The sequence below is a fragment of the Lemur catta genome, chromosome 2, assembly GCF_020740605.2.
Source record: "Lemur catta isolate mLemCat1 chromosome 2, mLemCat1.pri, whole genome shotgun sequence".
Taxonomy (NCBI): domain Eukaryota; kingdom Metazoa; phylum Chordata; class Mammalia; order Primates; family Lemuridae; genus Lemur; species Lemur catta.
The window spans coordinates 20,534,428-20,561,785 of NC_059129.1; the positions used below are offsets into that span (position 1 = coordinate 20,534,428).

A 27,358-nucleotide genomic window follows, 5' to 3' on the forward strand; every position below is an offset into this window, starting at 1 on the left:
AGGAGGCACCAGCATAGGCCAGGCAGAGCAGGGGCAAAAAGCCTGGCACCCAGGAGGGGCCCCACAGGCAGCTCTGGCACATGGGGACAATGTTGATTCTTGAAAAAGTCCACTTGGGGGACTCCTGTCACTGCCTGTGAGCTCTAGTGGCCCTGGCTGCCCCCACCTGCAAAACCTCAAGTATTAAATTAGGTGCTGAGAGCAAAACTAGCTCAGGGAAGGTGATGCTCAACCCAGGTCCAGTTGGCTTGGTGGGGCGGGCAGGAAAGCGGGTGCAGTCGCACCTGTACCAGTCATAGAGATCCACCTGCTCTGCCAGCACCTCCAGCGACACCACAGGGTTTCTCCAAAAGGGGATGGCGGCCGTGTAGCCCAGCAGCGTCTCCAGCAGGCCCTGCAGCCGCTGCACGGCCCGCAGGGGCTCCGGCTGCCCCTCCAGCTGCCGCTCCAGGCTCTGCAGGCTGGGCTCCGCCGTGCGGTTCAGGGCTGCTTCGGTGTCCCATACCTGCGCCAGGGCCAGCGGGCGTGAGGCCAGGCACGGGCGCCCCAGTCCCCGTGGGCGCGGGATCCTCCTGCACAGCCCGCACCGCAGCGGCCCCGCCCGCCTGCACAGACACGGGGGCTCGGGAGCAGGAGGAGAGCTCCCCAGAACCCAACTCCTGGCCACTCACGCGGTCCTGGACGCCGGCCACCGTGCGGTTGGCGTGGCGGAGCGAGTAGGTGGCTCGATGGACGCCATCGCTGGTCTCCCCGTTGCCGTAGAAGCCCACGGCGATGCCGGCACTGCTGGGGCAGGGCCGGGTGAGGGCAGGGGCGATCCGTCCCTCGGCCCCGCCCATCCCTGCCGCGAGCCCCGCCCCACCCGCCCTCCGTCCGGCCCCGCCCTCCGTCCGGCCCCGCCCTCCGTCCGGCCCCGCCCTCCGTCCGGCCCCGCCCTCCGTCCGGCCCCGCCCCACCGCGCTCACCTGCACACCAGCGTGGCGATGATGACGCACCAGGCCGTGCAGCAGCAGTCTGCGTCCAGGTGCTCCTCGCTCTTGCGCCGTCGGCAGCACAGCCAGAAGGAGTAGAAGAGCAGGAAGAGGAGGTCCAGGGCGAGGCAGGCCAGGGCGGTGGCTCCCAGCAGCAGCAGTGCCTGCAGGCGGGTGAGAAGCGGTGCTGGAGGGTTGGACCCCGCCCTCCACCCCCAGAAAACTGTGACAGCGAACTCCGCGCCCTGTCCCCGACCTAGGGACCTGGCGCACACTCTTATTTAATTTTGCCCACAGCCCTAGGAGGTGGGCCCTGTCCTCGAGTTACAGGTGAGGAATGGAGGCTCCCAACACCTAAGTGACACTCCTGTCCTCACCCAGACTTGAACACCACACCTGGGACCCCAGATTCGTCATCCTCAACTCTGCAGGACATCAAGATAGAACTCCAAGCCCCACTAGGAGGGGCCAGGTGGGCCCACTCAAGGCCTCCATGCCTCCCAGGCCTAGTTCCCCCCTCCCCATGGGAGCCTGTCACCTCCTGGGCCCCCAAGTCTAGGGCAGGGGCTCAGGACATGTTTGAACAAGGGTGTCTGACCAGGCCCTGAGAAGAGGCAGTGGGTGGCGGGCAGCCAGGGGATAAGGGTGACAGAGGGACCCAGCAGGCTGGCAGGGCCAGCACCCTTGCTGACTGGTCACGTGGCTGAGGAGGTCCCTTGATCTCCTGCACCTGTTTTCTCTTTCGTAGAAAGGGATGGTGCTGCCTCCCCTGGAGAGGTGACATCCTGGTCACCCTGCCAGGGCCGGGCAGTGAGCATCACCTCCCATCCTCATCACCAGGGCCCTGCCCTTCCAGGCCCAGAGAGCTCCTACCTCGGTCCTGGGAGGGAGCCCCCTCCCCAGTGCTAGTGCTGAGTATTAGGGGCTGAGCTCCCCTTGCTACCATGATCATAGGAGGGGTGAGCAGTGCAGCGGCCCCATCACAAGGTCGGTCTGGGGGCTGTGTGAGGGAGGGACCTCCCAGTGCAGAGTGGGGAGTGGCCTGCCTGGTGGAGTCCCACCACACTGATGAGATGGTGGCCCAGCCTCACATAGCCGTGGTAGCAGTCCTGGGGACACCACTCGCACAGGCTACAGATGGATGGTCCCGGCACACAGAGCTCCTCAGCCAGGCTGGGGCCTGGCTTCTAGAACAGCCTTTTGGTGCTGCACCCCCAGGCCTCCGGACAGAAAAGACAACATAGAACTCGGACACACCAGGACCCTCCTATCCAAGGCCGGCATCCCCCACAGGAAGTGGTTTACTTGATGCAGCAGTAACGTTTCCTGAGCACCCGCTGGGGGGAAGGGAGGGTGCTGGCTGCAGCCCAGAGCTGTCAGGCGCCAGCCCCTCCTCCCTGGACACCACCCTCCTCCCTGTGCCAGCCACTGCTCTCGCCCCCACTGCATGATGAAGAAACCGGGCTTCAGGCTGGGCACAGTGGCTCACACCTGTCATCCCAGCACTCTGGGAGGCCGAGGTGGGAGGGTTGCTTGAGCCCAGCCTGAGCAAGAGCGACACTCTGTCTCTATTAAAAATAGAAAACATTAGCTAGGTATGGTGGCATGCACCTGTAGTCCCAGCTACTGGGGAGGCTGAGGCAGAAAGATCGCCTGAGCCCAGAAGTCTGAGGTTGCAGTGAGTTGTGATGAGGCCACTGCACTTTAGCCAGGGTGACAGAGTGAGACTGCCTCAAAAAAAAAAGAAAAAGAAAAAAAGGAATCGGGCTTCAGAGAAGGGACAGAGAAAGGACCCAGGCCTCACGACCCTATACTCCTGGGTTCCAACGTGCCCACACTTGCTGGCCATGTGGTCTTGCCCACGGCACAATCCCTCCGGAAGGTCTGCATACTTCCTGTGCCAGGGTGGGGTAGACACTGGGCTGCGCCTCATCAAGGGGGCCAAGTACTGTAAGAGGCTGAAGGGCCTAACTGGGGAAGGTGCCCACAGGAGTGGACATTGGAGTGGATGTCAACATGGTAGCCATCGGTGCTGTGGGGTGGCCATGAGGCACCCCATAGCTGCCCTCGCTGGAGCTGCTGCAGAGAAACCCCCTCACTTGCATCTCAACGCTTCAGCAACACAGCCCTCCCTGGGGCTGGGGCAGGGAGCCGCAGAGGCAGAACATCCCCTGCCTGGTCCCCCTTGGGAAGAAAGGCTCCGCCACAAAGGGCATTGGGACCAGGATCGGCAGCCCCAGCACCCAGCAGGCCTTCTCCCAGGAGACAGTTGCCAGGCAGCGAGCAGGATGGCACTCCCTGCCCTCCCAGAAGCTGGCTGATGCCCACACCAGAGGAGGCCTCTCCACCTTCCATCTGGCCAGGGAGGTGCTGACCAGGGCCCATGCTGGTGCTCTGGGGGCTGATGTGCTGTCTGGAGGCTGGGCCTCTGCCCCTGTCCAGGGCACAGTATGGGAGGGCCCTTGAGGGACAGGCCAGGGCTCCACCGTGAGGCTGCAGTCACAGGCTGCAGCTCTTGTCCGGCCAACTGCCCTTGTCTGCCCAGCAATAAGCAAACAGGGCGCCGGGGTGGGCAGCTTTCCTTTCGTTCAGCCGGGCACAGCCACCCACCACCCCTGCATGGCAGGAGAGGTCTGCCAAGGCCCTGGCACCTGCTGGCCGGCTGGGCAGGAGAGGGGAGCAGGGAGCTGGCACCAGAGCCTCCGTCAGCCCAGGGTTCCCTTGAGGTCCCAGGTGCTCACGTCACAGTCAGGCCTCCAAGGCCCCAGGGCCCTCACCCGAGATCACACAGGGAGGCAGACAGGCCAGGCTGCAGTGGGGGCCCCTGGGCAGGAATCAAGCACCCGCCGAGACTCAGAGGCCCGTCCCATGGTGGGGGCCACCTCTGCCCGGTCCTGTAGCCTGGCACCACCCCCACCCCGCCAGCACCAGGCTCTGCACACAGCTATCAGTAAACGTCACGGTGCCTGGAACAGCAATGTCCTGGGTCTGCCCTCACCTGCATGGGGCTGGGCATGGCCAGGAGGTGCTGACCCCACCCCTGGTCACCGCAGGCCCTGCCAGTCTCTTCCTTACAGGTGAGAGGCTAGGGGCAGAGCACACCTGCAGGGCAGCTGACCACTCCTCCGGGGGCCACTGCTCTAAAGGACCTGGGCCCACGACATTTGCACTTCCATAGCCAGGGTTACCCTGGGGCTCCCCACGAATGCGGGGCCATGTCAGCCAGCCCACCGCAGCCCTGCCTGGCCCCTCTGGTGAGCCCTCCTTCTGCTCCTGGCTCACAGAGCCCTCCTGGCCTGGCTGGAGTCAGCCCCGCCCTGCTCACCATGGGACCAGCTCCAGGAGAGCCTGTTTGGGCTGCATCCCTCACCTAGAGCTCACATCCTCGCAGGGAAGTCCCTCCTGGGGGTGAGGAAGCTGGGGCCTGGGGACATGAGGTATTGGTCCCAGGCATGCGCAGGCAGAACCTAAGCAGGCGCCAAGCCTTGGCTCTGGCAGCCTGGCGTGTCCACCGGTGCTCGGGTGATCATCGCGACACATCAAAGAGCCTGCAGGCTGGGATCACCTCCTCAGCGGCGCCGGGACCACCCACTCCCCTCTGCCAGATGAGATAAACACTACCGGCCAAACAGGATCTGGGGCGTGGCAAGCCCATCCCTCCCACCCATCGGCCGCACCGCCTCGTGCAGAGGGGTGACATCCCGCAGGAGGTGCCCACAGCTGGTGGCAGACACTGCCAGGTACCAGGCGAGGTGCTGGGTGCCAGGCACAGGCAGAGACCTGGCAGATGACGGAGTCCCCTGCCCTCAGAGCCACCTGCACATCATCATAAGAAAACTGTGGGGCCTGCTGGAAGGTGGGAGGTGCTAGGAGAAAACAGAAGGTGGCCCAGGCTGGGAGCACCAGGGGGTCGGAGATGTTAAACAGCGCCAGGTTGGCCTCCTGCTCCACATCCACGTCCAGGAAGGGCCAGCGCTAGGGCCCGAGGGTGCCGAGCCACCGAGAGTGGTCAGCAAGGCACCAGGGCAGCCCCCTGCTGGCCACCCTGGGAGGGCTGGAGGGGCTGTGCTCTCCATCCATCTCACGTGGCTGTCACGTTTTTTTAACCATGAGCATGAACTATCTCCTTATTAAAAACAGGAACTTGTCGGAGCTGTCTCAGCGGGCATGGGAGGCCCTGGACGCTGCCGTGCAGGGGTCTGAGCCCCAGCTTCACCACCTGTGGGTTTCACGTCTCTGGTCAGGCCCTGCCACCCTCTGGGCCTCGTTCTTTCTCTGTGAAATGGTTGTGACCATCCCCCTCCCCCCCCAGGGCTGTCACCTGAGAGAAGGGCCTGGCATCTGCAAGGCAGGTGACAGGAAACCAGAGTCTGGGCCCTGCTCAGTTTGTGATGACTGTGGACAGTCTTGCTGGCACCCCGCCCCCAGGGGCCACCAGAGGCCAACATGTGCCTGCTGGGGGACACAGCCATGGGGAGTGAGGGGCTGTGGGCAGGGGACAGGACCCCCATAGCCACCCCTGAAACTCAGGCCCGAGAAAGGCAGCTTGGTTTACTGGTGAACCAGAGCCTTGAGGCTCAAATGGCTGCTCCACCAGGTTCTAGAATGTGACCTTGGGGTCCGTGCTTCAGTTATAAAATGTATAAAATGTATAAAATGGAGACAGTGACATCGCTTTGTTACAATGAGGATGAAATGAGCCAATGTGTGTAGAGGCTGGGAACAGCGCCTGGGGGCCCAAGACCCTGGGTCTGGCCTGCAGATGCCATGGGCTACTCCCGTTCAGTTGGGCCAGGGTGAGGGCAAGACCAGCACCCACGAAACCCCAGGCCAGGTGATGAGGGTGAAAACATGTCCTGGGGCTCCGAGCGGGGCGCAGGGGGGGTCACCTAGGGACTCAAGAGTCACTCCAACCCCAGGGCAGTGACAGGCAGAGCTCCAGGTGCCAGTACCCCCCATTCCCCTGATTCAGGGAAGCAGGTGTTCCGCATCCCGTGTCTTTTCTCCTCCTCCCCTCTTCTCATCCAGTGCCAGGAAGCGCTTCGGGCCCCCATGTCCACCCTCTGTGTCCCGGGGTCTGCCTGCACCTCTTGGGTGGCTACACCAAGTTCATCAACAGAGCAGGGAAAGCCACCCTGCCTCTCCATGCCCACCTTCCAGGTCACCTCCCAGGACTGCTGCGTGGAGCCCACACACAGAAGGGGCTGAGAAACATGGGGCTCCCCTCCCCCCAAACTCCAAGAGGCTGGGACAGCTTTCTCTCTGGCAGGCATGTTTCTCCCCAGAGGGGCCAGCTGTAAACTGGTAGGCTGCTGGGGTCAGAGGGCAGCCTCACTCGGTTCCCCCAGAGAGAGGACAGGGACAGCACCCTCCCAATCTACAGCAAGGGGAGGCCAGCAGGGGACCAGGGTCCCAGCCAACCACGGAGAACATGCAGAGCTTGTCCCTGTCTGGGGCACAAGGCCAGGCATCGGGGTGCCCAGCAAACTGGGCCCCTGCTTCCCTCTGCCCAGAGGCCTGGGCACCTATCACACCAGGCCTGAGCCCGGCTGTCTGCAGGGAGAGCACTGTTGCCAGTGTGACCTCTGCCCCCGCCGCCTGAGGCCAGATTTCTAGGGGATGGCCTCCTGCCAGGGTGCCAATGGCATTCCCATGGCCCAGCCACTTCTTTCCGTGCGGCTGGCGGCCCCTCCGCTCCTCCCGGGCCCATTCAGAAAGAGAATGGGAAATGTCTGATCAGCATCTGCGCTCTGACCAAATGGAATTTTCCGTCTGCGGTGGAAGTGATGTAAGGGCTCGGTCAGGCGAGGTGAGCAGCCAGCTGGGCCGGCAGGGCGCAGGCACAGAGGGGCCCGGCCGACCCCTGCCTGTGGCCTGGGTCACCCCTCTCCACTTGGCCCACTCAGCCTTCCCAAGGTCACTGCTGCCCCCAAAGCAGGGGCCCCTCGCTGCCCTGCACCAGACTCTCTTCTGGGGCCCTAAGACCCTGAAAACCGCCACCCACTCTGGAAACCCCCAGCGAGCCTGAGAGCTGGGGCCTGAGGCCTCAGCCCGTCCCAGTCAGACCAGGCGGTTCTGAGGTTGTCAGGCCTGTCAGGGACCCAAACCCCGGGGCTCAGCCTGGCAGGGCACAGGGGCAGCAGCAGGCAAGGAGGGTGCAGACTGGGCTGGGCACGGTGCTTTCTGGCCTCTAGACCCGAGCACATGTTGTCCCTGGGCCTGGAACCTTCTCCCTGTCAGGGAACCTCACTGTCCCCCAATATTCGGCACAGGCCACCTTCTCTAGGATGTCTCCAGATGTCACAGACCAGAGCCCAAATCATATTGTTTGTCTTTCATGTAGAGCAAAGACCCTCAACCCCATCCCGGCCACCTGCGTAGGTGTGGGGCCCCAAGCCAGCCCTGCTCTGAGAGGGGAGGGCCCATGTGCCACCAAGTCCTTAGGAAAAGCCTGGGCGGCAGGAGGTCCCGTTCCACAGACAGGACCCACGGTGCGGGGACAGGGTGTGTGTGAGCCTGCACCCTGACGCCTACCATGGCCCCTGCTCATGTGCCACCCGTCTCTAGGCCAAGCCTGGACGTTGCAGTCCTCAGCCACGCAGGCACGGGCACCCACATGTGCAATGCCAGGCTTAGCACCAGCATAGGCCACACAGAAATGCCCCAGGCCACCATAGCGGGAGAGCTGCACGTGCCTGCAGGACAGGGCACATCATCTGCCCTGCATAGGTGGCACCAGCTGGGCATCCTCACAGTTCCTGGAGTACCTTGGTGGCAGCACCTGAGCACGCCAACCTGCCAGGAAGCACACGGAGCACACACCAAACCACAGCGAGCTGGCCTGCTGAACTGCAGAACACATGCCTCTAACACACACACACACACACACACACACACACACACACACACACACACACACACACACACACACACACACACACCCGGGGAGAGCAGCTCCCCTGGCAACTACCTGCAAGTTGCCCAGTCCACTCAACCTTCTTTGGGCAGCACAGCCAGTGCCCAAGCTAGGGAGCCCCTGGCCCACTGAGAGGTCCTCGAAGGGGCTTTGATGGGAAGCCTACAGGGGCCCCCAACCCTAGCCACCGCGGGCACCATCCTGCCACCCTGCTGTCACCAGCCACAGTTGCTGCCTTCTTGGCTGGGCTATTGGTGAGGGCCGGCCAGGCACCTGGTGCTCAGCACGGGAGGGAAGGGAGACGTGGGGACCAGGCTCACAGAGGCCAGGGACTGGCCCGAAATCACACAGCTGAAGGACCTACCACACAGGGAGGGACCAGCAAGGGCCCCTGTGCCCCAGTGCACAGCTCGGCAGGGGCACACAACAGTGGCAGGAGGAGGTCCCGAAACCCTGAGGGCAGGTGGTGGCAACATCAGCTCAGCCCTGCCCTGTGCCTGTTGCCAGCCCAGCCTCAGGTGAGAGGCAGCTCGGGCAGCTCCAGGGGAGTCCAAGCCAAGTCCACCAAGGGACCTGGACCTCGCCAGAATGCGCCTTGATGTGCACAGGCACAGTAGGGTGATGGTCACACCTGCCCACCAGAGTGGGGCCTGAGTCACTGCAGAGAGTCACATTTACCTCCCCGGAGTGGGGACTGAGTCTCCATACGGAGTCACACCTGCCTCCCCAGAGTGGGGACTGAGTCACTGCAGAGAGTCACATCTACCTCCCCGGAGTGGGGACTGGGTGTCCATGTGGAGTCACACCTGCCTCCCCGGAGTGGGGACTGAGTGTCCACAGAGAGGGCCACTGGCCCCTATTTGACTCTGGGGCGATTCTGGAACAGGAGCATGTGTGTTCATCTTACTTAGCCCAGGCCTGGGGTGTGGCCAGGGGCCCAGGGATGGACACGGCGCTCCAGGACTGCATGGTGGGGGTTACAAGCCTGGGAAATTCAGACGCTATGGGCTCCAGGAAGAGGAACTTGGTCACACTGGCAAACTGCCGTCACGGGTTCAGTAAGGGCCAGTCAAGCATCGTGCTAGTTGGGCAGTGCACTGTTGGTGGAGGACAGCGTGAGCAAAGGCCACCGATGTTTCCTACGTGCCCAAGGTCCACTGGCAGCTGAGACCAGGCTTGGTCGGGCCGAGCCTGCAGTGGCCAACAGCAGAGTGGAGGCTCTGGGAGGACAGGCAGGGGGCAGACAGGGCAGGTGGGAGAGAGAAGAGGGGTGGACCCCCTGTCCCACCCTCACCCTACAACTGCCAAGTCCCTTCCACCTGAGGAAGAGGTAAGGTTTGGGGGTGTCTGAGAAGCTGCCAGGCTCCCATACCCCAAGGCAGACTGGCGGCTCTGGCCGGAAGCACCAGGAGGGCCGAGCCCTCACTGGGGGTGCCAGGGTCGGCTCAGCGTGTACCAGCTGCTGCCACCACTCCCCATCTGGTGTTCCCCTCTGAGAAGGGGCTCCCACCACACAGCACCCTACTTCCACTAGGACCAGCCTGGGCCAGAGCACCTCCTTTGCCTGGTGGGTCCCCAGACCCCTGGGGTGGGGCTGGCACCGGCGGTACAGATCCGGAGCCTGAGGCTGGCAGGGAGGCCCCATCTCACAAAGAGCGGGGCTCCCGCGTCACAGGCCTCAGCCCCGGCCCTGGCCCTGGCCAGGGAGGTGGGTGCGAGGCCCCAACTGGCCACGTGGCCCGCAGCCCCCATCCCACAACATATGGGGCCCAGGCTCCCAGCGATGCTGCCCAAAATGAAAAACAGATTTTCCTCTGCGCTGGGCTTGGGTTTCACGAATTCCATGACGGTGAGCTCCTGCCATGCCTGGAGAAAGTGCAGCCAGCAGCGGCCACGAGGGAGCCGGGGGGGGGGGGGGGGGGCCCAACTGCCTGTCCCAGCCCCAGCCCCAGGTCCAGGCAACCAGGCTGTATGGGGACCCGCCCCCGAGGCCCCACACGCCCTCGGGATACACTCCCTGCCACCTCGCTCTCCAGGAACCGCCTGGAAGGAGGCCCAGCGAGGCAGCACTCCTCGGCTGAGACCTCAGAGAGAGGCTCGCAGCCTCCCCACGGCTGCCGGCCCCAGCTGTCCTGCCGCCCACGCCTGGCCCTCCCCCGCATGTGGGAACAGACACCAAAGAACTCGGCAGGAGGCATGGCCTTGCTCAGCAAGTGTGTCTATTTTGGTCCCCGCGCTCTGACACGTCTTCCAGCGTGATCACCCAGAAAATCCCCTGCTCTTCTCCAAGCCTGCCTGCGAGCACCCCGCAACCAGCCACCCTGGCGACAAAGCCGCAGGCCTCAGACCCAGCCCGGCTACCCACCAGACTGAAGCCCTGTCCCCAGGCTCAGCCCCCACCAGGGAGAGGCGGCCAAGAGGACACGGCCCAACCCTGGACTTGGGGTCAGAGCTGGAGAGCCCCTCTCTCAGCCCAGAGTGCACATGGCCAGAGCCGGCAGGGCTCCCTCCTCAGTGGCAGAACTGGCCACTCGGGCTTTTGCACAGCCTGGCCTCCTCCCATGGCCGTGGCCGACGCCGGGCCTAGCCCTGCCACAGCGGGTGCGGCCCCCACGGGGACTCAGGCCTCAGCTGGCCTCCTCTCAGGGGGAGAGGGACACGCCAACTGAGGGCAGAGAGCAGCCCATGCGTGCAGGGCTGCACGTGCGTGCAGATACTGGAATGTGCCCACTGGGGGACACACTGGCTGCCCTCTGGCTGCCCACCCACTTGGCCCACCTGCAGGCTCTGGCCAGTACCCTGGGGGCACATGCCAGCACCCCACGCCTTTCTCCGGCTTCAGACAAGAACAAAGCAGCCTGTGGCCAGCTGGCATCAAGTGCGGGGCCGTCCTGCCCCTGGCACTGGGCTGGAGGTCCGGCCTTGGCCACGACCCTGTGCAGCCCTCACGGCCCCGAGCAGACCAGACCACCACGGGCACCCAGTGCCTCCACAGAGGGCCGATGTGCCCTGGGGGCCTTGGGAGCATGAGGGTACCCAGGCAAGGAGCACTCCCAATTCTGGAGGGGCAGGGGCAGGCCCCTCCTGGAGACCTTAGTTCAGGGACATCTCTGGAAAGTGGCCCTGGTGATACGGTGCCGTGTGCTCCCCCCGGGCCTCCCCATGCTGAGCTGCAGCGGTGGTGGGTTTGTGGCCTTGCTCCCCACTCTGACCATGAGAACCTGGGGGCTGCGTGCAGGCCCAGCACAGGGCCGGGGAGGGCTCCCCACAGACCTGGGGGCAGGCCCGGGAACAGCGGCCCTCCCAGGATCCCGCCACACCCGCACCTGCAGTCACACACCCAGTTCCTCAGTGGACGCATAAGGCACTTCCCCTGCCCTCAACCTCAGTCCCCCCAGTTCAGCGCCCCTGCTCTAGCAGAGGCCTCACAGAACTGACCGGCGGAGGGCTATGGTCCAGACACCCCAAGCCTCCTTGGCAGGGACCCTCCACCCCAGGCTCGAAATTGCTCTTGAAACGTCCGTGGGGAGGCAAGGAGCCCCGGCCCCCGCTTTCCAGACCCCCGTGCCAGCTGGCCTCAGTTGCTGCTTGTGTTGGGGTGACGGTATCCACCTCCCAGGGCCACTGGTTGGCTCCCCGACAAAAAATGCTTTAGAAGCAAACAGCACAGCCTCTTGGGCAGAGCAGCTATGGCCTAGGGGCCTGACTGCAGACCCCTCTGTTCCTCCAGAACATGACCGAGAGCCCCGGCCGGCAGCTAGAACAGCTGACGTCCCCTCCCTGCTTGTCCCCTAGCGCCGTGAGGATTCCCGGAAGAGGGGCCCTGGAGTCCAGGGGGATCTGCAGGGCAGATACAGACCAAGTGGCCCCGGTACCGCTGCAGCCAGGGAGGGGCAGCCGGTGCCCTGAGGAAGAATCGCCTCCCAGCACCGACACCCCCCAGGAAAAGCCTTGAAGACCTCCCTTCTCGGGGACTTCCTGAAGGTCCAGACTGCACCATAAGGAAACGAGCAGAGACCCACAGAAACTCCCAGGGACAGAGCTGCCACAGCAGCCCCAGAATCACAAAAGTCAGGAGCCAGCAAAACGCCCAAAACGGGACTCCAGGTAGCAGGCCGGGCTGCGGGTGGTGAGACACCTGCCCTAGGGTTATGGACCTAGTGGTCCCAGCCAACAGCGTCACACTCCCCTGGCCAGAAGGCAGGCATGACGAGACTCAGCCACTCAGATTCTCCCCGGGACCAGACACCGGCCCAGAGGGAAACCCTGGAGTCTACGGGACCAGCTGGGGCTTCCTTACCCACCCTCCATTGCAGGGCCCCTGCTCCCTGCACCCGCGAGCCTAGCTCATCAGCTCCTGTCCACATAGGGCTTTCTCTAGAAGCTTCCATCCAGTTCCCTAGGGGTGCTCTGTGTCTGGTACACTCTGTCACTTGCAACTTCAGAATCCTGACCTGTGCTGTGGGATGATGGACAAGCCTCTGGACCCAAGAGCCATGGACACTGCCCAACGCTACACGTGATGTTTCGAAAGCAGGCAGCAACAAGGCCATATACGGTGCCACTCTAGCTTTAAGTGATACCCACCCTACAAATACACGTGCTGGGACAAAACCAGCTGGATGGAACTTTCAGCTCATGCTCTTCCCTTTCTCCCAAATGTTCCATGGAGGTGGGGAGGAGGCCAACAGGCTGTCCATCCCTGCCCAGGGGAACGGCCGCTCTGCCACCAGCCTGAGACTGGGCATGCAGCTGACCTTGCGGGAGTCACAGCATTGGCCCGAGGTGCTGCGGTCTTAGGAGCCGGGCACCAAGCTCTGCTAGGAGACCATCGGCCCTAAGGGCCACATACCCCGAGTTCAAATCCCGAGTGGCTGCTGGGCCTGGGCTGGCGCACCGCCAGACACAGCTCACCCCTCCTGGGGCAGCACACGCCCCGCGCACGGGCACACCCGCGGGACACTCCCAGACGCTTGCTTGTCTGGGGCTGAGGCTGCCTCCCTGAGCCTCAGGCTTCTCTTTGCCTCAGGGCCTCTGCACGTGCTGTTCCCGCTGCCTGGAGCCCTCTTCCCCAGGGTCTCTGCATGGCTACCTCAGTCTCTCATCAGGGTCTCACCCGAAACACCGGAGCACTCGGGGCTCCAATGGGAAACAGCCCCACATGCCAGGAGAGCCTGAGGCAAGTGCTACCACCTACCCTGGAAGGCTGGCAGGCCGGCAAGCCCACTGTGCACTGGAGTCCAGGCTGGCACCTGGGGGAGATAGGCAAGTCCCAGCCCGCTGGGCGTTGGCAGCCTCCATAGCAGGCCAAGTAACACCTCCTCCAGGAAGCCTTCCCTGACCACTAGCCATAACTGTTCTACTGCATCAGCGGCAGCAACTGCTGGCTCTGGGCTGGTGGAGACAGCAGACCAGAGTGAGGGGCCGGAGGCAGAGAGCAAGAACTCAGTCCCTGCCTGAGGACATAGGGTCATGCAGGTTGTGAAGAGCTGGCAAGAGTTGGGTGGGAAGACCCACCAAATGAAGCCATCTAAGCGCACATGGGAGGAAGCGGCACAGCTGGGACCCAGGCCCGGGACACTCCAGCCAAAGAGAAGGCTCTGCTACCTGACCCTCAGGGACCCCCTACCCACGGCCAGAGGACAGACTGGCCCGGCTATGCCAGGTCCCCAGGCATCTGGGCCCAGCCCTGCCAGCTCCTGCAGGGCCACCAGGAGTCTGATGCCTCCTCTGGGCCTCCCATCTCTCCCCTGTAAGACGAGATCCTCACGCGTGTGAGACCCTGGCAGCCCCAGCGAGGCAGCGCAGGGAGCTCTGGGTGGGCTGGTGACAGCCCAGCCCCGGGCAGCCCGGCCAGCAGCCCCTCGAGACAGGCATGAGAGTGGAGCAGCACAGAGCAGACCCCAGAAGCCCTTCCAGCCCTCCCACAGATGCCACCAGCCCCCACAGGACCCACACCCGCAGACCTCCTGTGCTCCATCCGTGCAGCAAACGTCACAGGCCCCACGATGGGCCATGCTCTCCCTGGCCCCAGTATGGGGGCCTTGGGAGGAAGGTGGCCTGAGACCCTCAGTCCCAAGAGAAATCTTAAACCTGTGGGCTACAGAATCCCAACTCTCTCTGGAAAAGACTGCTAAAGCCCTCAGCATAGGGCCAGCTGGGGCTCGGGGGCCCAGGTTCCAGCCTCCATCACTGCTAATGCCACAGTCACACCCCCCTGCAGTGGGGCATCCTCGTGGGGCAGGGGCAGGGGCCTGAGCAGGATGGAGGCTCCGCCACATACTCACTCTGTGATCTTGGCCCATCCCCTGCTCGGAGCCTGTTTGCTAATCTATACAATGGAGGCAACAGTCCCTACCTCCCAGGGCTGTATGACAGACAGCCCCACACAGGCTCTGAAACAGGGCTCCCAACAGTGGACCACGGGGACAGGAAATAGCAAAGGACAAAGGCTGGTCCCCATGCTACAGCCCCTAACTCCTGGTGCCAGGCCCCTCCTTTCCCGCAGAAAGCCCACAAGGCAGAAGCCTCCTCCTTAGCAGGGCACAGCCAGTGGGGGACAGCTGGGGACAGACCACAGACTGCCCTGGGTCAGGATGGATGAGGGGTCCATCCCCCTCAGTGGGACCAGAGCAGCCAGCCCCACAGCTGGTGACACCTCACCAATGGAGGCAGGAAGGACCCTCACGTGCGGCGCCCCCGCAGGAGGGGAGCTCCTGGCCCTCCACCCCCAGGCAACCCTGCAAAGAAGGCACAGCCGGCCCAGATTTCAGGATGAGGTGATGGCGGCTCAGAGAGGTCAAGCGCTTGCCCAAAAGCCCCAGCACCCGGAGGGCCGGGGCAGGATGCACGTCCAGGTCTGCTTGCTCCGGCCTTTTGCCAGCAGCGGAGGCGGCGGGGGATGGAGACAGGCTGGTTTCCATATCGTGAATTATTCAGTGGCTAATTCTGCTCCTCAGAGAGGAGGCAGGAGAGTGAGTCAGAGCCCTCCCACAGCGGAGCAGGGAGCAGGGGAGGGGGCAGAACAGCGCTCCCAGAGGCCAGACCCCAACCAGGGCCTCCCAGGGCCAGAGGGGCCTGCTGGAGGAGGCCAGGCTGAGCCCAGGCTGAGTGAGGGGCCTGGCCACCACCCCAGCCTCCCATGAGCTAGCTGTAGGCTTCACCCCTCACTCACTCCCTAGCACGCATCCCAGAATCTGGGCACCTTGGAGGGCTGGCAGCAAGTCCAACTGTGGCTGTCAGCATGGGCAGGTGGCAGGCCCAGGCCACCAGGTAACAGCCACTGTGGGGGCCCCAGGGCTGTCCTGGAGCTTCAGAACTGACAAATGGGCCAAATCCTCAGGGCAGAGAACTTTCCCAAGTAAGGCACACCCTCCTTGCAGCTTAAACAGAGTCCTCCAGGGACAAGCGTGACAAAGCCGTCACACATCGAAGTTCCTGGGGAGCACAGAGAAGTGTGTGTTGCCCCCAAACTGAACGGCTCCCCAGTGCTGGGCTTCTAGAATGTGGGTATGAGATTTTATACAAATCCTTGTCTCCTTCCTCACTGCTGTCTCTGGGCGTGCCTGGGCAAATCCGTCGCCCCCTTCTTATCCGTTTAGAAACGCTGGCAACAGGGCTGGGGCACCTGGGGGCAGGTGAGCACAGAGGCTGGGGGGCAGTGAGCTCCCCTGCGGAGCCAGCTGCCCGACAGCACCCTGCTGCTCTACTTCCGGTTCTCCTCCTCTGGATAAGGGAGGCCGCAGACAACACAGTTCTAATTAGGTGAGGTGTTACACAGTCCATGGGGTACTGGGTCCCCAAGCCACTTTGATAGGCAAAGCCCTTCCCACCCCACCCTGGGCTCTGCCATGCTCCATCTGGAGAGAAACCCAGAGGTGTTGCGGGTGACCAGGCACCCAGGTCACAGGGCTTCTGGAATCCGGATCCCCAGGCAGGAAGGAAATGCCCACAGCCTGGTCCCCTGCCCTGCACTCAAATGACACTGGCTAAAGGAAGGGGGTGGCGCTGGGGCTTGGCATGGTGCCAGGCCTTGGGCTCCACTAGGAGAGGGTTTCGAAGGGCCCCCGCCGCCCCCAACTCTGCCTGGGCTTGGCCACTTGCCGCCTCCCAGGCCGAGGCCCAGTGTGCATCCCTGCGGCCAGGCCTCCCTCCCAGGCCTCCCTCCCACAGGGGCTCCTGGCAGCCTGGTCTCCCACAGCCGCGCCTGGCACTTTGTGTACATCCCACAACCTGACCGCCCAGCATGGGGTCATTACCGGCCACAGAGGGCTGGCACTGCTTCACCTACGAAGAGCCTGGCAATGGGATTCCCCAGCTGGGGTGAGGGGGCCAGGAATCCCCTCCCGCCTGCACCCAGTGCTTAGGCTTCCATCCCTGCGGCCTCTGAGCCCTGGGTCCTCGCAGGAGGCTCTGCCGCGAAAGCACCAGGCCGCCCCCAGTGAGGGAGGGGGCCGCGGTAGGAACAGACAACTGGCAGGGGGATCCGCGGAGGGGAGGGAGACGGCTCCACGTAACCCTAGAAACGGGCCTGAGTGCCACCAGACGAGAAGGCTGGAATCCGGAGGGGGCCGTGGACCCGCGACGGGGGTTGGAGGGTGTTTGGATCCTTGAGGAGGAGGCCATGACCCTCGAGGAGGGGGCCCATGGCCAGGGAGACCCTCGAGAAGAAGGGGGGCCCGACCCACGAGGGGGAGGCGGCCGTGCCCCGCGATGGGGGTGGGGGTGGAGAGTCCTCAGACCCTCGGCGAGGGGCCATGACCCCGGGAGGGGAGGGGCCATGACCCGGGGCCTCTGACCCCGCGACGCAGAGGGGCCCCACGGCACCTGCTGATAGTCGGTGTCCTCGGGCCGGAACTGGCTGCTGGTGGCCTCCCACCGCAGGTCGAAGTGAGGCAGCCGGTGCAGGAGGCTCACCCACCAGGGCGCCGCGTAGCTGACCCCGGCCATGGCGGGCCCCGCCGCCTCCGGCTCCCTCGCTGGCCCGGCCAAGGGGTTCAGGGACCCGCCGACCCCGGCCCGGCCGCCCGCATCGTCCGCGCGCTCCTGGGCCCGGCCCGGCCCGGCTCGGCCCGGCTCGGCCCGGCTCGGCTGCGCTCGGATTCGCTCGGCCGCTCGCGCCCGCCGCCTCTTTGTTCGCCGCCGCCGCCGCCGCCCCCTCGGCGCCCCCGCCCGCCCGCCACCGGGCCCGCCCCCGAGCAGTCATTGGCCCTCGGCCCGCATGCCCCGCCCACAGATGGCCCGCCCTCCGCCCCGCCTCCGAGCGGCCATTGGCCCGCCTCCCGCCGGCTCCATCCTTTGGCGTGCCGCCTCCCGCCCGCCCCTGTGCCTCCATTGGTCCTTCTCCCTCTGGCCCCTTCTCTGCGCTCGCTTGCCCCTCCATTGCCCAGTGGCCCCGCCCTCCACGACCCCCACCGGCTGGCCCCGCCTCTGCACCACCATTGGTCCGCCGGCTGAGGCTCCAACCACTCCCTTGCGCGAGCCGGGGGGCGCCCAGCCCCGAACGCAGGAGGACCCCGAGCCCGGCCTCACGGGCCGGTCCCCCACGTGGGCGCGGAGTGGAACCCTGGCTGCGGGTGGGGCTGCGCTGCATTCCACGCGTTGGCTCGTTGACTCGACCTTTGCACGTTTATTGCACGTTTACCGTGGGGTCCGGCCTGCAGGGCCCGGCTGGTCTCCGCGCCCGCCTGGGACCCTTGACCCGGCCGCGGGAGGCGCAGGTCTGGATTAAGTCACTTCTCTGCGTCGACGTCCTCGTCTGGAAGAGGGGATATTAAATGAGAGGAAAATGCTCAGTCAGGGCCTGGCACACGAAAGCGTGTGGGGGGGGGGGGTGGCAGGTCGATCAGTTCCCACCGGCCTGCCCTTTCGGGGGGTCGCATCTTTTGTCAAGACCTAAGGCAAAGACAGTGCCCTGTCCTGGCGCCCCGAAGACATTCAGGCAACCGCCAAGTAGGGCTTTGGAGCCACAAGCCAAAGTTCTTAAGGGGCGTCCTCCCGCCTCTGCTGAAGTGGAGGTGGGAGCTGCCAGGGCAAGGAGGATGGACATGTGGTAGGTGCTTGGGCCCAGGTGCCCCACCATCCTCACCCCAGGGGCAGGAAGTGCACCCTTGGCACTGCCTCATCTCCACCCTGGGCCTCACTACGGGACCTCCTGAGTTCTGGGAAACAGGTTTCCACACCTGGGCTCTGCCATCTGCTGTGCCTGGCCCGCCAGCTCTGTGGGCAGGCTAGGCCAGGCTGTGCAGGCAGGGACAGCTCTGAGTGGTGGCTCCCCAGGAGGCCTGGCCATCCGCTCATCTGACTGCCCTGACTCGCCTGTTTTCCGGTGATAAGGCCTGAGGCAAGAGGCCTTTGCAAAGCTGTGGTTTCCACTCTCTGGATAACTTTGAGACACCGCCCATTTGGGAAATAACGGCAGAGCAGGAGGGAGGTCACATTCTCCATCCCTAAAGGCTGAAAAGCCAGGAACTCTGGGGGGATTCTGGCTCAGGTTCCTCTTTTTTGAATGCCAAGGTTGCTGGGAGCTCTGGGCAGAATGAAGTACCCTCCTCCAAACCTCCGAAAGACCAAGGCCACCTCTAGGGGTGGGTTGGCACCTGGTCAGGTAAATCCTCTTCCCTGGCACCTGGTGACTGCTCACTGTGAACAGGTGGAGCAGGCAGGATGCCCACTCCTGGCCTGACACTGCTTCGGCAGCTAGCCTGTCTCATCTGCACAAGGAGGGTATCAGCACTGCCCCTTCCAGAGCTGACTGTGACCTTGGGGTTCTGCAATGCACAACTCCAAGGATGCATAGGATCCTGCCCTGTCGGCAGCCGACTGTCTTCATGGATGGGGACAGTTTCTGGTCCCTGCTATTAGCAGCAGCTCCCCCAGCCGAAGACTTCACCCCACTCCAGTGCCCCCAGCACCAGCCCGGCAGCCCTGCCAGGGTCCACATGGGGAGGCAGGGTGCTTGTGAGTTCCTTTCCATGTTTCTAGAAGCCTCACAAAATTGTGTGTTTTCTTCTGATAAGGACAGAACGTCTGACCCAAACATTATGTGAAATGATGACTCAGGTGCAGTGCGTTGAATTATGTCCCACAAAAAGATATGGTCAGTTCCTGACCCCTGGTTAGGGGTGATTGTGACCCTATGTGGCAAAAAAGGGTCTTTGCAAATGTAATCAAGTTAAAGAAGAGGTCATAGGGGTTAGGGTGGGCTCTAATCCAATGATAAGGTCCTTATAAGAAGAGAGAAATTTGGACACAGAGACTCAGAGACACAGAAACACAGAGGGAAGAACACGGGGCGAACACGGAGGCAGAGATGGGAGGGCAATGTCCGTGGGCCACGGAACACCCTGGCTTGCAGAGCCCTCAGGAGCTGGCAAGCGGCCTGGGACGGTCTCCGCTGCAGAGCCTCTGGGGAACCAGCCTTGCCTCAATCTCAGACTTCTGGCCTGCAGAACTGTGAGACTGTTTGAAGCCCTCAGTTTGCGGAACTTTGTCACGGCAGCACTAGGAAACCAGTACAGTGGGTTACGCAGAGCTTCCCATTGGCAGGCGTTCTGTGTCTCTGTTTGGTATGAAGTGACAAGGAGCTAATTATTGATTAACACTTGCGGTGTGTTTGTCCGTGAAATCTTTTCGTAAGGGGGAGGTACACGGAGGAAGAATGACAGAAGGGCCCAGGGTGGAGAAAAAGGAGCCCACAACACGTGGTTCTGGAAAAGCACAGCCGCAGTCTCTGCTGGTGGAGCCTGAGCCCCCCAAACCTGACATCGAGGAGAAAATCCCCGCAGAACTGAGAAGCCCCAGGTCCCCAGAGGGGACGGGTTAGAGGAGAGGGGGCCAGGTGGAGGGTCTGGCGGGGACAGGGCACACAGGGGACTTCCCCACCCTGCTGCCACGCCTGGCACTCACCGGCCAGAGCTGCGGTGGGTCTTCCTGCCCGTCCTGGGACAACTGGGGCTCATGCTGGACTTTAGTCGCGTTCCATAGATGGAGCTACTGAGGCCCAGGTCCCGCCATTGCTCAGGAAGCTGCGAGAATCACCCAGTGAGGGAACCAGGGGTCAGCCTACTTCCACCAGCCAGTCCCCCCCGCCCCCCTTCTTTTCTTCCTTCCCTCCCTCCCTCCCTCCTTCCCTCCTTCCCTCCCTTCCTTCGAGTGAAGCAGGGTTTGTGAGCAAAAGACAGGCACGAGAAAGTCTGCAAGGAGAGACCGCTGAGGACTGAGCTGTTTGGAAGCATCTGGCAGAAGCATCTGGAAAGAGGGAGGGGACAGCCAGGCTATGAGTTCCCCAGGGTCTGTCTCCTGGGCCAGGGAAACGGCTGGTTGAGGCTCCTGAATGGTTGTCCCACGACTGACCCGTAAGGCTCTGGGAGAGAGGCCAGGCCCAGCTGAGTGTGGCCAGGCCCGGCCCGGGCCCCCGGATGCTGGGGCGGAAGCCAGAACAATGGAATTCCCTGTGTTTGGACCCCATCCAGAGAGGTTCACGTTCTCCGTTGAGACAGCTCACGAGAACTGGCAGGCGGAGGGAAAGCTGCGGGCCTGGGCTCCCTGGCGCCTGCGGGGCGGAGGCTGGGTGATGCTCTGGCTGTACAGCCCGCCCCTGGCCGGCTCCCCACAGACACCCGGCGATGGATCTCGGCCACAGGAAAGCCACAGGAGCACTGCTTTCAATCTGGCCACTGTAGGCTGGGAGAGATGCCAGCCAGCACCGTCCCCGAGAGGGCCACAGAGTGAGCCAGCTGCACACCCAGCCAGAGGGAGGATGTGAGCGCCTCTCACTTATATGGAGTCACCCAGCCAGCAGCTTCCCCCACTCCAGAAAGCCACTGGGAATCAGGGGACCAGCAGGGGTGGCCTCTGAGCTGCCAAGGAAGGACACCATCCTGAGTCCCAGCGCTTGAGCTGAGTGTCTCGCTCAGAGCCTCTTTACTCTTACTTGGCACACAATGCTAAGAAGCTCGGGTCTCTGGGTCCCAAGCCCAACATAGATCAAAAATAGCGCCCAGAAGGAGGCAGCCATGAGGTTGACATGAAAAGTGACAGCCAGAAAGGAGACGGGCACTTCCATAAAAAGGAATCAAGTGACACCCTCCCCTGGTGCAAGGCAATCCCCCACAGCCCCTGTCTACCCAGCCTGACCCAGCAGCGAGTTTTGTTGAGATGAGTGTTGTGGCAAGAGTCATGAGACCTGGGATCTCTGTCAGGCTTTGCCCACCCACCATGACCCCCCTGGGGGCCCATGTCACCTACAGGGGACTTAGTGTCCACTGAGCCCAGTGTTACAGATGTTTTACAGATGGGAAAACCGAGGCTCTGAGAAGGAAAGCAGCTCAGCCCCAAACCACAACCCTGCTTCATCAGGAAAACGGGGAAATACATTAGCAACTTTCCTACGGAAGGGGACAGTGACCGTGCACGAGCACCCACCAGACTCTGGCCACACGCTCGATCCTCGCAGCCCAGGAGGGAAGCGTTAACATCCTCACTTTACAGACGGGGACGCTGAAGTCCGGAGGGGGAAGTGGCTCTCCCGGGGCCCCAAGCCGGGAAGGCAGAGGCAGCGTCGCCCTCCACAGCTGTAAGGAAGTCGGCCTGGCCCAGGTTGAGGTCTGGCCCGTGCCCTCGGCTCCAGGGAGGCCGTCTATGTTGCACCTGACAGGTGTGTCTTTGTTTCCGGTGAGGGCTGGCTATGCCAGAAAGACCACCCTAAATGATTTAGGATGGGGCTTTGGGTCAAGTGGCATCATTCAACCAGTAACCATGTGGGCAGTTGGTCAATCAGTCTGCCCACGCAGCGAAGCCCCAGTAAAGACTGCACGTCGAAGCCCGGGGAGCTTCCCTGATGGCAGTGCGTCCTAAGTGCTGCCACACGCTGATGCTGCCAGGGCCGTGCACCCTGAGGACGACAGGAGCTTTGCACTGGGAACTCCCAGACCCTGCCCTCTGAACTGCTTCCTTTGCTGGTTTTAATCTACATCCTTTCCCTGTAATAAACCATATCCATGAGTGTAACAGCTTTCAGGGAGCTTTGTGGGTCCTTCCAGCAAAGTATCACACCTGAGAGTGGCCTCAGGGACCTCCCAGAACTTGAATTTGGTGTCAGAAGTGAGGCGGTCTTGGGGACTGTGTCCTCAGACTTTCAGCTAACTCCAGGTAGCCACGAACGCCAGGCCATGGTGCATTCTCACGCCCAGAGTGTCACTTAATCCTCACGCAAGACAGACGACCACCATCCATCCCCACTTTACAGAGAAGGAGACAGAGCCTCAGAGAATCGGGTGCAGAGACAAGAAGGAAACCCCGGTCTCCGTTCACTCCTGGGCCAGTTCTCCAGCGCAGCTCACTGAGTGAGGCATTTTTAAAAGGTTGATGGCTCAGTTATCTATTGCTGAGTAATGAGCCGCCACAGATCATGGTGGTTTTAAAGCACCACCACTATATTTATTCACAGCTCTAGGCGTCAGCAATTTGGGCTCAGCTGGCTGGCTCTTCTGCTGCTGTCACCAGAGTCACTCACACACCTGCCGTCACGTCACGTAGTGGCTGGGACTGGAGGGTCCAAGGCAGCCTCACCCACGGCTGGGCCATGTGGCCCCAGCAGGCCAGCTGGAGCTTCTTCACTTGGCGTCTGGGGACAGCAGGAGGGCACAAGCCCTGAAGCAGGAACACTTTCTGCATGTGTCGCATTTCGTCACACTCGTCGGTCAGAGCCGGCCACACAGCCAAGCCCAGGGACACTGGGAGGAAACCACCAAGGCATAGACACAGGGCCATGTGGTTTGTTGGGGCTGTGGCTGTGACAATCTTGATTCAGGGGACTTTCCAGATGGTGAAAGACTCTTAAGGTTCTGGTGCTTTCAGGGGTTCTTTGTCCCCTTTCTCTCTGGTGGGGGGAAGGGCTGGGTCTGAGCCACACTGGGGAGAGGATGTTCATCAGGGCCAAGGCCGGGTCATCACTTCCTGGCAGCCTCAAGAACCCAATCCCAGGAGCAGCGGGAGGGGTCATCTGGCCACTCTGTGACCTGGATTGGCACTGGTGACAAAGGCTGGTGGAGTGGCTGCTGGAAGGATGGACTGCCAACCCCACTACCCCTGGCTGGGTGAAAGAAGACGTCTTTCCCGGGCCTTCAGGAGCAGTTCAGCAGTGGGCGTGGAGGGGGCCAGAGCCCCTGCCTGGAGCTGGGGAAGTGACAGGTGGGGGAAGGATGGGGGACAGAGTCTCACTTCCCTCTCCTGAGTCAGCTGCTCTCGCAGGCTCTGCAGCCTGTCACAGGCTTGAGCTGCCATGGTGACATTGTTCCCTTCCCTGAGCAGAGACCCTCAGACCAGGTGACTCTCCAAACCTCGGTTTCCCTAGCTGTAAAAGGACAGTCACTTTTCCCTCCCTGGGTGGAAAAGGGGTGCCCAAAGCCAGACCCCACATAACCTTTCCCCCAAGTGCCCTGCCCCAAGTCCCCTTGGGGCCCCTATCTCCCACCCTGCAGCCACTGCGTAGAGATGTCTGCATCCTCTAGGTTCAAAGCCTGGATCAGACAAACCTTGTCCCCCATATGTGTAGGGAGGGCCTGACTCAACTTCCTTGGCTGCTTTTCTGGCCAGGGTGGGGTCCAGGGAACTGGGGTAGCCCAGGGTCTCCCTCTCCAGGCCAGGATGCCTTGCCTGGGAAGCCTCTGGGGACCCCTGGTCCCCCTCAGCTCCTGCTGGGGCTGGGCTCTGTGGCCTTCATGCCATCTCCAAGGCAGGCCCCCCAGCACCCCAAAAGGCCTTCTCCAGAATGCTGCCCCTTGGAGGCCCCAGCTCAGCACCCCTGCCTGGCTCACTGCCTTAGGGCTGACCTCAGCTCTGGGCTCAGGAAAGGCAGTGCCTGCTCCAGGGCCCCCAGGGCAGTGAGGACATGCCCTTTATCTTGAACATGCTCCTGGCTTCCTGCAGCCTCAGGACCAAGTCCAAAGTCCCCCCAGGACTGGCCAAGCCTCTGCGTCTGCCCCTGGGATGGCCCTGGGCATGTCTCCCCAGCGGGGTGCAGGGCAGACAAGGGCAGGGGGCAGGAGGGGAGCAGGTAGAGGCTTCTGGAAGCAAGGCCACGGTGGCCACGTTATAAGGGCCAGCTCGATGTGTGTTTCTGGAATGAACGTCGTCTTGCTCATGCTGAGCTCCACTGGCTGGCACAGCCCCAGCCACTTGCTCACAGCTGCCCGGGACATGCCCAGTACATCCTCGTTTATAGGTGGGGAAACTGAGGCTCACTCCAGGTTGCCTGCCAGAATAGACTGGCTGGGACCCCCAGTCCAGATTCTTCTGCCTGCAGACCCAGGGACCCCTTTCCTCCCTAGACCTCCCAGTCAACACTGCAGCATGGTGGGGACTTGGGGCATAGGAGACCCTGCCGGGCTCACCTTCAGTCTGCCCAGGGCTCTGCAGGCCAACCCCAGCCTCCGAAGACCCCACCCTCTCTGCTGCACAAGGTCCCTTGAATACAGAGAGGCTGGTGGCAGGAGGGAGGGGTGGGAATGGGCCCCCCTGAGAGGCTGCTTCACACCTGCCCAGGCCTCTGTCCCTTCTGCTTCTTGTGACCAGCAGCGAGGCCTGTCCTGTCCCCTCCCTGAGGGGCCCTGGGGATGCCTGAGCTCTTTTTGGCAGGGGGCTCACGTGGGGTCAGCATTCACAGGGCTCCTCATTAGCCCATGAGCCATCGGTGCCCCCTGCTCCCAGCTTCCCCCAAGATGCAAATCCCACCTTCCTTTCTCCTGTTCCCACAGCTCTCAGGGCAAGGTCCAAACTCCTCAGCAGAACGTGCAAGTGCTCCCCCCTAGCCTGGCCCCATGGCCCCCACTGCCCCTGGCCAACTGTGTGCAGCCACCTCGGGGCCCCGTCCACATCTTAGGGGCGGACCTCACTCCCTGTCCTTCTGGACCGATGGTCCCCTGGGCCTGGAAGACATTCCCTCCCCATCCGCTCAGCCCCAGTCCCCACTCTGGGAGGAAACATGGGGTTCCTGAACCCCATGGCTGAAGCTCCCCCACCCCGTGCCCCCAGCCCCAAGTCTCTCCCACCTGGGTCCCGACCACCCTGGAGGGGAGCCCTCAACCAGGGGTCTACCCGCCTTGTGTCCCTGGCACCTAGGCCAGTGGATATTTGGTGAGTAAATGAATTTATTTCCTGGACTCAAAGATCCAGTCCTGGCCGGCACGGTGGCTCACGCCTATAATCCTAGCACTCTGGGAGGCCAAGGCGGGTGGATTGTTTGAGTTCAGAAGTTCTAGACCAGCCTGAGCAAGAGTGAGACCCCGTTTCTACTAAAAATAGAAAGAAGTTATATGGACAGCTAAAAATATATATAGAAAAATTAGCCGGGCATGGTGGCACATGCCTGTAGTCCCAGCTACTTGGGAGGCTGAGGCAAGAGGATCGCTTGAGCCCAGGAGTTTGAGGTTGCTGTGAGCTAGGCTGATGCCACTGCACTCTATCCTGGGTGACAGAGCGAGACTCTGTCTCAAAAAAAAAAAAGAAAAAAGAAAAAAGAAAACGGGAGCTGCCTTGTTAAGTCCTTAGAAAGTATCTCAGAGCCTGAGGCTCTCAGTTTATTTTGACAGCCCTGGCGTGTCTGGGGAGAGACAGAGGCACATGAACGCTAGCAGCAATGCTTGCCGAGGTTGCCTGGAAAGATACCAGAAATAGACTTAACTCAGGTTAGTCATTACTCAAGGAGTGGAACCTCACATTTGCTAACATTGGGTGTCACTGTGAATCAGCCTTTAAAAAGTGACTTAAAAATACAGCCTGTGGTTACACAGTGGAAACGTGAACATAAAACCATGACCACCTCCGCCTGTGTCCTGGGGTTGTGCACATGGGCATTCGTGGCTAGGGAAGCAATGTTCCAATGACAGCATGTCCTGTCCAGGTTTTAAATGACCATATGGACTTCAAACAGCTTAGATGGAAGCCGAGGTGACAAGTACTGCAAACCGCGCTAGAGGACTCAAAACACGGTGACAAAGGTGCTAACGCAGCAGGCGCCCGTGAGCTCCAACAGTGGAGTATTTCCAGATCACTCTTATTTTAGATATTTTAAATATGTATGATGGATGACCAAATTAACAAATTAATTATTAACAAGTTGGCATTTGACAATTTCATCCACATCTATAAAAATTCCACATTTTCAAGTTGGCCAGATGTTTCCTTTTTTTCCCCATCTTGTCTTTGGAAAAGTGAAGGAGACTCACTGTAGCTCAAGTTGGCTGGCATCGAAAGTGTATTTGTCTGTTCATGTATGTGTACATGTGTATGTGGCTTTGTGTATGCATGTGTTTGTTTACATGCAAGTTGTGCATGTGCATGTATATGCATGTTTTTATGCATATTTGTATTTCTGTGTGTATTTGTGTATGTATGATTATGCATGTGTGTTTTTGTGTATGTTTGCATCGTGTTTGAGTGTTTCTGTGTGCGTGCGTGTTTGTATGTAGCAGTATGGCATGTTCAGGAGCTGGGTTTTGTCCTGGTTGGGGCACCCAGCCTCTGCAGACCCGGCAGCACAGCTGAGGGCTGCTGAGGAGGTAACCCCAGGGGTGCTGGTGACTGCTGGAGGGCTCAGAAGGTGGGGCAGACAGGGATGACCTCCAAGTTTCTAGTGTGGGCAGCCATGTGGCTTGTGATGTTGTTCACTGGACAGGAGCAGGGTTGGAGGTGCTGGGACAAGCTGAATTAGAGGCATCTGAGACACAACGCGATACTTAGAGGGACAGGCAGGTCAGGGCATTGAGGATGGACCCCTGGGGACACCCATGTTTAACAGAGGCAGAGGAAGGGGCTGAGGGCCAGAGGGCTAGGAGGAAATCCGGAAGGCAGGGAGGTCAGTGGTAAGATGCTGCAGAGAGGGAACTGGCGGGGCAGGGAGGAAGCCAGCCGAGAGGGAACGTGGGAGAGGCGCTGTCAGCAGGAACCAGCCCCCTGTTGCATTTTCTGTGAGCTGTGCCCCCAGCCCACCCACTTGCACCTTCCCTGCTTTCATTCCTCTGGAAGCAGGGGCTGGATGGAAGGGCTGGGAGGAAGAAAGCCCCAGCCCAGGCCGCGTGGGTGGCAGCTGCGGGAGCCCCGGTGCACACTGGACTCTGCTCTGAATCCCAGGCTTTCTGGGGCTTAATTATTGCTCAGGGACACCCCCTCCTCTTGTTCAGAAAGGGACACAGCACCATGGAAACTCCCCCCCGTTCCTCAGGCAGGCACCGTCTAATGGGCCGATGGGAAGTGCTGGCCGAAGGCCATTCGCTGGCTCCCACGAAAAGCCGCCAACCTGCTTCTCAGCCTCCTCATTCACATTCTGAACCCAACAGCAGTGCTAAAAGGGAGGGATTCAGATACTTACTGTTTTTTTTCTCTGTCCCCTGGGGACCCTGGAGGAATGTCATATTTAAAATTATCTTGGCAAGGACCTGGGGTTACTTCCACCTGGTCTTTAAGGAGGCCG

The 27,358-nt window shown here is 61.8% G+C and overlaps 1 protein-coding gene and 1 long non-coding RNA gene across 3 annotated transcripts in view; both read right to left on the bottom strand.

The window, feature by feature from the left end:
• The window catches only part of TTYH3 (tweety family member 3), a 30,803-nt gene extending 13,783 nt beyond the window's left edge, over nt 1-17,020 (bottom strand). Inside the window, exons 1-4 of one of the 2 annotated variants that reach the window (XM_045543015.1) lie at nt 16,714-17,020; nt 966-1,135; nt 672-783; nt 285-505 (exon numbers count right to left, since the gene is read on the bottom strand). In XM_045543015.1, coding sequence (XP_045398971.1) covers nt 285-505; nt 672-783; nt 966-1,135; nt 16,714-16,836 — 626 coding nt within the window. In that variant the 5' untranslated portion in view covers nt 16,837-17,020. The remainder of the gene's footprint in view (nt 1-284; nt 506-671; nt 784-965; nt 1,136-16,713) is intronic. The other variant, XM_045543016.1, reaches the window with a different exon arrangement.
• A 472-nt stretch (nt 17,021-17,492) lies between these two features.
• Nucleotides 17,493-22,566, bottom strand: LOC123632571. The gene is made up of 3 exons (XR_006733396.1): nt 21,313-22,566; nt 19,795-19,913; nt 17,493-17,644 (listed from the first exon to the last, which is right to left on the bottom strand). It is a non-coding gene; the product is annotated as an uncharacterized LOC123632571 (long non-coding RNA).
• Nucleotides 22,567-27,358: the final 4,792 nt, after the last annotated feature.